At 31.0% G+C, this 13,485-nt stretch overlaps 1 protein-coding gene across 1 annotated transcript in view; it reads right to left on the bottom strand.

Annotated features, from left to right (window-relative positions):
* The window catches only part of LOC124355176 (rho guanine nucleotide exchange factor 2), a 195,317-nt gene extending 183,145 nt beyond the window's left edge, over positions 1–12,172 (bottom strand). Inside the window, 2 exon segments of the mRNA XM_046806178.1 lie at positions 486–570; positions 12,041–12,172. Of these exon segments, the coding sequence (XP_046662134.1) occupies positions 486–537 (52 nt within the window). The 5' untranslated portion in view covers positions 538–570; positions 12,041–12,172.
* Between the last annotated feature and the right edge of the window lie 1,313 nt (positions 12,173–13,485).

The raw sequence follows: 13,485 nt of genomic DNA, 5'->3' as shown, positions 1-13,485 counted from the left end.
GCAATGCGTAACTTCACAGAACGTAGATACACATGTTATATAATGCGGCTTATGGAAACGATATTTGTTCCAAAAAAGACCAAACAAGTTGAAACTTTCATTGGTCAGTTTGGTATGCCATTTTGTTTAAATATGGCAACCATTCAAATCTTTCAAAATTTACAACTCCGTTATTTATGAAGCTAGAGAAAAACAGTGTTCTGGAATGCTTATAACACATCTAAATTTTTGCTATAGACATTTTTTTGTAAATGGTAGATCAGTTGATTAAAAATACAAATTTTGCATATATTTCTTTTAAATATTATATCATTTAAAAATGGTTTGACGTCCATTTTGTCTACCATTCTGTAGACGCTATAGTGTGTCAAGCTGAATACAACTAGTCAAGATCACCCAGTCTAGAGCTGCACTGAAAAAAACGTATCCTTGGGGGAAAAACACTTTAAAATAATCAAAACATGCAAAAACAAAAAGATACCAACCTGATGAAAAGGGTGCAAGTGTGTTGCGCATGTCTTGAACACGTTTGCTCATAGTGGGTCACAGAGCCGGCCAAATTGCAACATTCTACAACAACACAATGCGGTTGGTGCCATGCTTGTCATGCAGGAACATTCATTCATTTAACTAGTATCACACAGGCAAGTGCTTTAGAAATGAATATGCATATCATTATTAAAACTAAGTAAAAAGGTACTGTTCCAGGTTTCAAAAAAATATTGTTTTTAGTGCTAATAGTAGGTGCTTCTGATTTAGTTTGATGAAACATTACTAAACTGAGAAATAGACTGCCTTATTTATTTCACAGATAAGTACAAGTAAAGAAGAAAGAAAAGTAATAGCATTAAAGAGAATGACTTTTTCAACATTAACAGAAACAATTTAAATCTATATATATATAAAAGAAAGTCGTGTTAGTTACACTATTTATAAGTCAAGAACGGCTGATCCGATTTGGCTGAAAATTGGTAGGGAGGTAGCTAAGAACTGGGAGAAACACATAGGATACTTTTTTTATCCCCGTTCCCGATTCAGGATTCCGCCCCACTGGTCTCTAAAAGTTACGGAAATACCCGTAAGAAATGCATTACAGCAAACATATGTTATTAAGTGAAAGGGCCTGTTCAAATTGAATCAGCTGTTCTTTGTAAACATATATAATGCAACAAAAGAAATATATGTTTATATAATTTAATTACCATTTTAAATTTCTTTACATTTATAGTTTTAAAGCATAGAGTAAGCTTAAGAGAAACAGCAAATTTTGTTTCAACTGTTTCTGCAATCACTGTTAAGCATAGACTTTACTATCCAGATAATACAAATCAAATTTTAATTTTTTTACAATTCAAAGTTAGTTATCTCTGCATCTCCAAGTCAGATACGTACATTTATTTGCTATCATCATTTCGACATGCTTTCCATCGAACCCATCTAACCTGTGGCACAAATACAAGGATAATATGGCAGAAGATATTTTACATCAAATTCGTGTCAGTTCAATAAATTACGATCTTGAAATGAATGAGGAGATACATAATCGGACCTTGCTCTTGATCGAAGACATGAGTTATCTCATGTGTGGTAGTTTTATTAGTCAGGTTAGGAATGCCAAACGCCAAATCGTAAAATGAATGACGCATTTAATCGAGAATTGGAATGGGAACGTGAATATGATCACCAGGAATTAGATTTAGTAGTTCAAACAAATGTGCCCCTGATGAACCCCCAACAAAAGGAAGTTTATGATACATTAATGAAGGCAATTGATGATGGAAACGGTGGTTTTATATTTACATGGTGGAACTGGTAAGACATTCCTCATGTCAGTAGTTTTAGCCACTGTTCGTGTAAGATCCAACATTGCAGTTTCAGTTGCTTCTTCTGGAATAGCAGCCACATTGCTAGAAGGATGTCGTATGGCACATTCTGCATTAAAAATTGCCGTTAAATCTTCAATATATTGAAGAACCAACGTGCAACATTACAAAGCGTTCCGCTATGGCGAAAGTTTATCAGAATCGAAGATCATCATCTGGGAAGAATGCACAATAGCGCATAAACGTGCATTGGAAGCAGTTAACCTAACATTGCAAGATCTACGTAATGACTCAAAATGTTTTGGAGGCGCAACTATTTTACTGTCTGGCGATTTCCGCCAAACATTGCCAGTAATTCCCAGATCGACTGCTGCCGACAAAATAAACGCTTGCCTCAAAATCATCGAATCTATGGCGCTATGTTAGGAAACTTCAGCTGACAACAAACATGAGAGTTGCATTGCTGAACGATACATCTGCTGAAGATTTCTCTGAGTAATTAATTGTTGACTATCGGTAATGGTCGAGTACCTGTCGACGAATCGAGCGGATTGATTTTCATTTCCTCGGAATATCTGTAACTTTGTCTCATCGAAAGACGAACTCATCAACAAAGTATTCCCAAACATCATTACTAACCTCAAAAATAATGAATGGTTGAGTGAGCGAGCAATTTTGGCAGCTAAGAATAAAGATGTAGTTGACTTAAACTACATAATTCAGAATGAGATCATTGGTACACTGCATTCTTTTCAAATCTGTTGACTGTGTAAACAAATGAAGATGATGCCACCAACTATCCAATTGAATGTTTAAACTCCTTGGATGTACCTGGCACAATTTACAACTAAATATTGGTTCTGTAGTAATCATGCTTCGAAAACATACCAACCAAAACTGTGCAACGGAACAAGTTTGGTGGTAAGTAAATTGATGAACAATTTGATTTACACCACAATACTCAAAGGTGAGGAAATTCTCATTCCGAGGATCCCGATGATCCCACCCGACATGCCATTTTGAGTTTAAACGGTTTCAATTTCCGATCCGTCATTACTGTAAATAAGTCACAAGGCCAATCGTTGAAAGTTTGTGGTCTTAATCTCAAACATCCATGTTTTTCCCATGGCCAATTAAATGTGGCATGTCCACGGGTCAGAAGACCATCCGCGTTATTTGTTTTCGCGCCTAATAAAAAAAAAAAACAAAAAATTTAGTTTATCACAAGGTGCTACAATAAATGGCAAATAAAGAATCATTGAATAATTATATTTTTTAATTTACAATTATCTTAATTTAAAAAGTAAAAAATGTGATCATGTGATATTGCCTTTAAGGCGGGACAAAGTTCGCCGGGTCAGCTAGTTTGAAATATAAACTTTATGTAGATTTGGTAAGAGTTGAAAATATATAAACTCATTTTTATTTACCGCTTCAATATTAATAAAATGGTAAAAAGTAGCATTCCACATCATGATAATTTAGAGAAAATCTGATATGCATAAGTCAGCCCTCATTTCCAGATGAGTCACACTAGATATTTGTAAGTGTAAGATATTATCTTTAGTATTTATCTTACCTGGAATATTTTGAAGATTGTTTAGGAAAGTGACAAAACTTTCTGAGTAAACATAAGGACTGTGGGAGGTCAGTGTTTGAGCTAACTAAATTTCAAGTTTAAGTAGCAATTACGTCACTTCCATGATTACTACTTGTTTCTAAAAATTAAGTTTCCATTACTATATACAAAAATAGATGTTGGGAGCAGTCAGGTTGAATACGAGAATTTTTTATCGGGTGGCCAATTCTATTTTGTAATCCCGTCTGCAGTTAACATTTATTGGTGTAGATAAAACTTGTAGACTATGTTACAGAAAGGAAGACAATATAAAAAAATCACAAAGAATAAGATCACAAAAGCCTGAGAAGAGATCATCATAAAACTATCTGAAACCGTTCTTTATTCCTTTCCAGTAAACTCTTAATCAAATGATATTTAACATAGAGCTTAAAATCCACAAAGTGAAAGAAAATGAGGACTTCAGAAAAAGTCCTTTCCCAGCACAACATTATTATTATTAGCTGTTGAGTAATTAACAAAGACAGAAATCAATGTAATTTTGCTTTCATACACAGCCTGAATGAAATATGGAGTTACTAGTAAAACATAGTTTCAAGGCTAACTATGAAACTAATTAATTATAAAGAATGACACTTTCATTAAGAGTAAAGGGAATAAATCTGGGTATGAATATGTAAAGAAATTAGTCTTCATAAGCTTTAGCATAACAAATTTAGATATTATAAAATATTTGAGCAAAGAGCACTTTATATGAGATGATTAAAATAATAAAACCAGCTTGGCATTTTAAAGTACACACACACTTTGACAATTCCCTAGTTAAAAATTACATAGAGCTGATCAAAGACCATTACATATTCACAAAATATGACTTTTTCTTTTATAAGGTGAGGTTACAAAATTAGGTGAGGTATTATCCTATTACCTCTTGTAATAGGATGATAATAATTACACTGATTACATCACCTATAATGATTTCACAACTATCACAACAAAGGCAACTAGCCCATGACAGTCAATAAAAGCTTGGTTACTAAACATGTACCATTTTAAATAATCAGTGTTTACGAAATAATAATGCAAGAGTACAAACATCACGAGTATTAAATTTAAAGTTATTACACTTCTGAAAAATACATTCTAGATCTAAAAAAACTATATGATGCTACGCATACCTAGTGGGGGAAATAACCAGGCTAAGATGTAATGATAAAAACAAACGATTTATTATGAGTAGTTGCAAAAGATTATGTGGATGTTTTCAAATCCGATGCAGAATGTGCAACTGTAGTTCCTGCTTCAAAGGTGTTGAAGTAATGAATTCCTACTTTACGAGTATCACCAAAAATATTGTTAAATTCAGTCTAGATTTTCCATAAAATAACCTGCAGAAAAAGCTCAATGTTAGTGGACATAACCCAGTCTCTGATCCAACGACAAACTCCCAGGTCACACTGGAGAGAGTTCTTCAAAGTGAACCAACCTATGTCTCAGTTTAAACTGATTTGTAATTACCTTGGATCATAGGTACAATACAGTTTGGACAATGTTCATAGCATAATCTACAACCGGAAGACCTTGGATTGAGAATAGATGCTTACACTGTTATTTCAATGCCATCCCATGACGCATGTAGTATTTAAATGTACAATCAACAAGTACACCTTAAAATATTTAAAGGAATCAACAAACTTTATAAATTGAATGTATGTTTACTACGGATTGTAGAAAAAAATATCAATTTTTACACATGTTACCAATATTCAAACTCAAAACCCAACTGATAATTTGACAAATTAAGGTACCCTAACTGGCACTGGGGATATACATTTAATCTTAATTTAATAAAATATTATTATATTCCTACAAAATTTAATTTCCTCACATTTCCTAGAGATCCCATGTAGTCAAACTTTCAGTTGTGTAAACCAACCACAAACATAAATAATTTGTAAAATATACAGTTTTTTTTTGTTATTCAGATAACTTTCTAATTATTTTAAAAGGTAAAAATGTTCTTTTAACTACTTATATTTACATCAAAAGAGATCTCAAGGTGACTGGTAGAACTAGAACTCACCTAATAAAGAATTCATAATCAGTCCAAAGCCGTAAATTTACAACTCAACAACTATATGAAGTAAGTTTATTGTTTTGTATTAATTTCTGCAATGTAAATTTAATACAAATCTGAGAGAGTTGGATGATGACATAAAAGCCTTTTTTTTACTTTACAGGCGTTATCAGCAAATGAGAGAACACTTCAGTCAAATTGTTAATGTAACAACAATCTTACATTTTCCTCACGGTTATCTTCAAATGTTCGTTCAAACAATTAACGAACTTGAAGACATTTTGCACTTTTTCCATTATCTTTTGCAGTAGGCAGTATAAATGTTTAAGCTTGGCATTGAACATTTTTTTAATTGGGTGATCTATATTTTAAGAAGATATCTTACAAATAATAATTCAAACTTAGTTCAGCACAACTGATTCTGGACCACATATAATCAAACTAGTTCCAAACACAAAACTGATAGTAAATTATTTAGATATCAAAATAGAGAAAGGAGATTGTTGATTGGTGACAATATACATATAAGAAACTATAAATGTAATAAACAAGAAACCATTGTTTGGAGAGGTAACAGGAAAAGACAGAAGTTTTTAATGTACAGAAAAATACAATCAAAAAACATAAACAAAAGAAGACAAAGAACGTTCAGATAATGAAAACAAGTAATCAAACAGCAAAACAAGACGATGTCAGATAGATCCTATCTCCAAGGATGGCTAATGACCCCATCTTAGGAAACAGGACATTACAGGAGTATTTAGACACATTCGATGGACATATTGAAACATTATTTAAATCAAAAGCTTCAAGCTATTTTGCAACCACGAGAGCAATAACTGAGGTATGATCCACAAAATATATAAATGTACTTCAAAAATTGCAAAGAAAATTATTTTTGGTCTGAGAATATCAACACGATCGTAAATGTATCTTCAATTTTGTAAATTGTATTATAAATTATATCTATCTGAACTGGGATGCTAATATACTGCAGGTGTATAAATTAAAATGTTCAAAGTTATTGAAATGTATTTAAGGGAAATGGGGTGAAAATCAGACCCATCCCAAGTGGGTAAAAGACATGTTTATAGTAAAACCTATAAAAGGAAATTTTTTTAAATGGGACAATATAACAGTAATAGTTAGCTGTTGGAATATAAATTTCTATTTAAAACATGCCCCATTAAATGTTTTTATATAAGTAAAATCTTAACCCCTTGTTTTTTTCTGTCCAAACATTTTTAACTGTGGTCAATTTTCTAAGTTAACTCTGGAAAAAAAATAAACAAGTTCGGAAATTGTAACTTTTTTAGTTATTGAAAAGACTTGATAAAAAGTTCAACAAATCTCAATTAATTTTTTTTAAATCAGTTGTATATTGTATGTGATTTTAGCAACAAAAGACTTTTATGTAACCATGAAAAATCAAGACAACAAAACATTAATAACAAAATGGTAGGATTATGATAGAGTTATGTAATATTAATGAACCAATTATATATATATATATATATTTATATATTATATATTTAAAATTATATAAATATTAATAATATATATAATTATATATTTAATTATAATAATATATAATTATATATAATAATAATATATATAATATATATATAATAATAATATATATATAATATATATATAAAAACTATATATATATATATATATATACAGGGTGATTCATGAAGTTCTCCCCCCACTTCTACAGCACATTGTACTAGTAAAAATAATGAAAAAATGTTATATAAACATAGGTCCGAAAACGCTTCGTTAGCGAGTTACAGCTATAGCGAAAGATTTCGCCTGAATTCCTGGGTAAAGAGTAAAATAAAGCCATACTGAACTTTTGGAAAGGTTAATTAAGTAAGAAATATCGTGGATTCTTATGTATTTTTACCTGATAAAGCTAATAAATAGGCTTCAGAACTGTACCTGTAGTAGTTTTTGAGGGATTCAGGGTTAAATGCAAAACATTGGGGCACGAAACAATGTTTTTTTAAGTTTGATGTACAATAACTTTGTTAAATTGGTAATAAATACATAAAATCAACAAACATTTAATTGTAGAGAAATTTAATTCTGAGAAAATTCATATAATCAAAGTCCTAAAATAAAACAGAAATAAGTACCAAAAAATCGATTTTATTCAGTATAATACATTACTAGCTGTAAAAAAATACTGTACGGTATTTTAGTTAAAATAAAACAAAAACAAAATGTTTGTTCCTTAATGATGAGATAAATTGAGAAAAATAAGATTAACTGTTAAAATAATTTGTTTGTAAATAAAAATATCATGTTTTATTAACGTTGTATTTTTTTTTAAATAAAAATTTACATCAAATGTTCGAAAATAAATGAAGCAAACATTTTCCCATTATTGTTTACTAATCATCGAAATACAGTTTTTTGTTTTATTAATTTCTAAGTTGGTAACGCACGAATAACAGCTGATCAACAATGGTATTCTGTACTGTTACGTTAGAACTGTGTATTAGTGGTGTGTTTGCAAGCTACAGCAGGAGATCGGGTTCTGTGAATCGTGTTATTAAATGCAATTTTTCTGTGAGTTATAATTCGATTGTTTATTCAGCGAAAAAAATGCCTTACTTATTTACATCAGAGGAATACGCTGATATGGTTTTTTATTTTGGGTTACTGTAATGGTAATGCTAGAGCTGCTGTAGAAGAATATGAACTACGTTACCCTAATAGGAGGATTCCAGATACCAAAACAATTTCAGGAACTTTTCGTACTCTTCGGGAAACAGGATCACTACCAAGTACTAGAACCAATTATGAACGAGCTGTCCAACTTGATGATGATATTGTTATTAAGATGCTGTTCATCGCAGTCCAGGTGTAAGTACACGACGTATTTCTAGGCGGATAGGAGTTTCGCAGTCAACGGTGTGGAGGTCACTTAATCGAAACAAATTTTATCCGTTTCATAAACAAAAGGTTCAACATCTACAGCTAGGGGGATGGTCCGCTTCGCTTGGAGTTTTGCAACTTTTTGAATATTAATAATCAACTCTACAAGCGTATTTTCTTTACGGGTGAGGCACAATTCACTCGGGATGGTGTCAATAACTTGCACAATGAACACTCATGGGCAGAAGAAAATCCACATGAGGTAGTGGAACAGAACTTTCAACACCGATTTAGCGTCAATGTCTGGTGTGGCCTTTTGCACAATCGGCTGATTGGACCTTTCATATTACCTGGACGCCTAAATGCTGAGTTCTATTTGCATTTCCTTCAAGAAGAGTTGCCGCAGCTGTTAGAGAATGTTCCTTTACATCTCAGACAAAATTTGTACTTCAGCATGACGGAGCACCTCCCCACTTTTCACGTGCCGTTTCTGCTTACTTAAATCATCAATTTCCTGGACACTGGATTGGTCGTGGAGGGCCTCACCCTTGGCCACCAAGATCACCAGATCTATCTCCATTGGATTATTGCATCTGGGGATGGATGAAAGACATTGTATACAAGACAAAAGTTGAATTCTCGTGATGAATTAATTGCCCGTATTATGGATTCGGCTGTTGCAGATACAGGGAAGTCCTGAAAAATTAAGAAACGCAAACAAAAGCAATACACAAACATGCTGCAAAATGTATTGATAATGATGGCCTCATTTTCGAACATCTATTATAAAAAGGTGCGTACGGTTGGCCCAACCTGATTAATTTTGCTTAAAACTAGTAATGTATTATACTAAATAAAATCTATTTTTTGGTACTTATTTCTGTTTTATTTTAGACTTTGATTATATGAATTTTCTCAGAATTAAATTCTCTACAATTAATGTTTGTTGATTTTATGTATTTATTACCAATTTAACAAAGTTATTGTACATCAAACTTAAAAAAAAACATTGTTTCGTGCCCCAATGTTTTGCATTTAAAACCCTGAATCCCTCAAAAACTACTACAGGTACAGTTCTGAAGCCTATTTTATTAGCTTTATCAGGTAAAAATACATAAAGAATCCACGATATTTCTTACTTAATTAACCTTTCCCAAAAGTTCAGTATGGCTTTATTTTACTCTTTACCCAGGAATTCAGGCTAAACCTTTCGCTAGCTGTAACTCGCTAACGAAGCGTTTTCGGACCTATGTTTATATAACATTTTTTCATTATTTTTACTAGTAGTACAATGTGCTGTAGAAGTGGGGGTGAGAACTTCATGAATCACCCTGTTATATATATAACCTAATTAAAAAATATTAAATGAAATACTATTTGGAATATTTTGGAAGTGTAAATTTATAAAAGATGTAAAGTATAAATGTGTTGTGAATTAAAATTTTAGAAAAGAGGAAAACACATAGATCAAACGTCGGAAATGCAAAAAACCAAGTATATTGTTAAATTTTACCCTTTTACATATCCCATTTCACGTTATTTGTTGAAGTTTTCAAATGGAAACTGCCCATAAAAATTAAATTAAATAAAAAACTATAAAAAGGAACTAGTGTTTGATTGAGTTGATATGAATGTCTTTCTATACATGTGCTGCCTTGCACTGATAGCGATAATTGACAACTGTCCCTTGACATAGTGTACCAATCAAATCCAAATTTTAGAAGATCTTATAAGCCTATAAATCCTATATAAGCCTGAGATCCAAAAATATCATAAACTCTGCTAATAATTGTATAGGTAAGGATTTAAAAACTTGGAATACATTATTGATAACAAAAAACTTCTTACTACATTTTGATATAGATAGCCTAAAACCAAATTTACCTTTTTTGCAATTCTGACACTTGGTTCAACGTATTTTCCTCTTTATAAAACCTTACTTAGCAACATATTAGAATTTGAGGGGAATTGGCATTTAAATACAATTATAAATAAATTACAAAAATTGAGATAGGCAACTTAAATCTTTTTGTTGGTCAAAATAAATACAAAACATTATCAACAGGCTAAATTTAACAGCTTGAGTGATCCTGGGTATGCCTCTTCGGAGTCATATTTAGTCTATGTTATGTATTGATTTTGTCAAATATACAGTATATACTCTCATATTCAAATTAACACATCTGTATCACATTCAATTCTAGACATATTTGATTACAATTGTGATATTTTCATAAATGAATCAATAACTCATAATATCTTATTTTTCCACAACTTCATTATTATTTATTTTAGAAATAAATTATATTTAAACATAAGAAAATATCGATATTAGGTTCAATTTGATAAAATCAATATTTCAGACTAATATCGATATTAAAAATTGATTATTTTGACGATCTCTTATGAAACTGCAGGGATTATTGTTTATGCTATTAATGTTACATATTTTACTTCATTAAATGCAAAGATTGTGTTCAAAGTTGACGTCACTTTTTTAAGTTTAAATTACTTTATTACGTCTTGATCACAAATAATTATATTAGTGCATACATTGCTAAGTTACCCAGGTATATATCACTCGGTAAACTGTATCGTATTTGAATTTTGAAATGTATTCCAATGTTTTTTCTGGTTGTTAAAAACTATAAGATGATGCTGGTTATTAGAATTAATAAATAAATCAATTTAACCATTCATATCATAACCAGATTTAAATTATCAACTAAGAAAAAATGTATTTAGCTTATTAAATATTAATCTATGAAAATTCCTTCTCTTAACGGTGTACTTCTAATTTACACCGTTGTGTATTTAGGCATCTTACATATAGATTCGAGTCAAATTACTTTCAAACTGTAGTCTGATTATGTCCTATTTTGCCAGAGAGTCTTAGAAATGAAAAAACTAGAAAAATGAACTAGCAGTAGTCGAACAGGCTAATGGCTGGAGGCATTACTGTCAATGACCAATAGACACCAAAGGGGGAAACACAAAAGATATGGCAATGAACGAAATCATCCTTCAAGATAGTACCTATCAGTAAAAAGTCAAAATTAAAGAGGGTAGGCTATGATCATGAATGTCTGAGGGTTTCCTAGATCCATAGACTATTAGAATATGGCCTAACCTAATTCCAAATATGGTGGGTATATTGAAATTTTAAGGCATAACATATTATGGATTGTGAGTCCTTAAATATTTATTATATAAATTAATTATAAATAAAATAGTAGGTAAAGTAAATAAATAGGCTATTATCCAAAGTCTCTAACAGATCAAACTAAAGTCAGAAGTTAACTTATGTTCTATATTACCAGTATTGATATTACTGATTCTATATTGTCTCTATATTTTAATAATTTTAGTTTTATAAGGAATATTAAAAAGATAAGTTAGGTATACTATGATGTCAACAAAACTAGTCTTCAGTCCATGTTGTTCACAATAACTTTATTTTATTGATTGTATAATTATCACCTATGAAACAAACTATATCAATAAACAAATGTAACGAATTTATTAAATTGGAATGCTCAAATATTGTAGTTTAAAAAACATATACTCAATGGTATGTTTACAAGTTTGACAGAATTGACAGGCCGTTGATTTAATCGTAATTTAATTATTATTACTATTATTTGCATTTGATACATTAATTAAATTTAAACTTACCAGCTGAACTAGGTAAACACTCACACCATTTCAGTCAAAAATCTAAAACAATATCACTTTTCAATAAAATGTCACAGTAACCACGAATTCAACAGTCTGACACTTCACTTTCCAGTTTCCACGGACACCATCTTTGGCTTGCATTTTTGGATTGGTTGGTAGAATTGGATTGGTGATTGGTTGGCAGGGCAGCCAACAAGAATAGTGATTTATCAAAGTAGCATTATAAAAGATGAAGTCCAAAATTATTTACATTTAAAAATTACTTATTAAAATATTTAGATCTTGAAAATTTAATTTATTTCTTCAAATACTACTAAGATTTTAACACTTGTTTTGAAAATATAATTGTTCAAATCGTTTCATGAAATATATATATATTCATTTTAATGAACGGCAAAACACCTTTTTACAGTATTTAGTTTCTTGATGACTGGATCATTACAAAGGACCTAAATAGTAACAACAATAAAACTATATAATAACTTATATATGAAATTACACCATGGTAAAACAAGAACATACCTAGATACATACGTACATAGACCATAATATAATATATAGCTTTGGTAGATCAAGTAGCTTTCTTAGATAATTAATAGTGTAAACCGCATTAACGTAAGTATTAAAATGCGAAAATGTTCTAGTTTCCATGTACATTAATAATTATAAATTAATTGGGTCAGCACCAATACTATCAAAAATTGCTATAAACAATATCAAATCAACAATAAAACAACAAAAGTAACAAGAATAAACTATATACAATATTGTAAACAAGAAACTGATATAGACTGTGTAAGTACAAACAAAAGTAACAAAAATAAATTATACATTAACAATATTACAATAGCTAGTATAACAACAAATTAATCAGCCTCAGTTATTACCTTCCTCGTAAATAATGACAAGGGCATCCCAAAAAATCTAAATCTGTATAGAATGCACTTCCAATTCTCATCAATCTTGGTAACGTGCTGTGGTAAAGGTAGTTTGTTGAGTGATGATGGATAGCAAACAGGTGGATATGTCTCGCTAGCCGTGGAACGAGAAAGTCAATCATTTGAAGTATCTCGGAGCAGTCAATAGTGCTATTCAGGACCTTGTACCAGAACGTTATGTCAATGAGAGTTCTTCGTGTGGTTATTAGATTTAAATAATGTCCAATTGCTTGAATGTAAATCTCTAGGTATCTGTATCCGAGCATGACTCCAATCGTTCTTATAAATCGTCTCTGCACAGTGTCTAAGGATGCAACATAAGTGTCTTGAGAGAAGATGCAGACAATCCTGAAAAGCCCTATTGACAAGACTAAGTGTTTAAAGGGTTTTTCCACATGCATTGGATGTGTGAGCTTCAAACGCCAGGTTTGAAGTCAGGAGAATACGAAGATCTTTAACCTCGATAACTCTCCTTAGTGCGATATTTTGAACCAGGTAGTTAAA

This window comes from Homalodisca vitripennis, chromosome 2 (genome assembly GCF_021130785.1).
Source record: "Homalodisca vitripennis isolate AUS2020 chromosome 2, UT_GWSS_2.1, whole genome shotgun sequence".
In the NCBI taxonomy this organism is placed as follows: domain Eukaryota; kingdom Metazoa; phylum Arthropoda; class Insecta; order Hemiptera; family Cicadellidae; genus Homalodisca; species Homalodisca vitripennis.
This window is presented reverse-complemented; position numbering and strand designations above follow the sequence as displayed.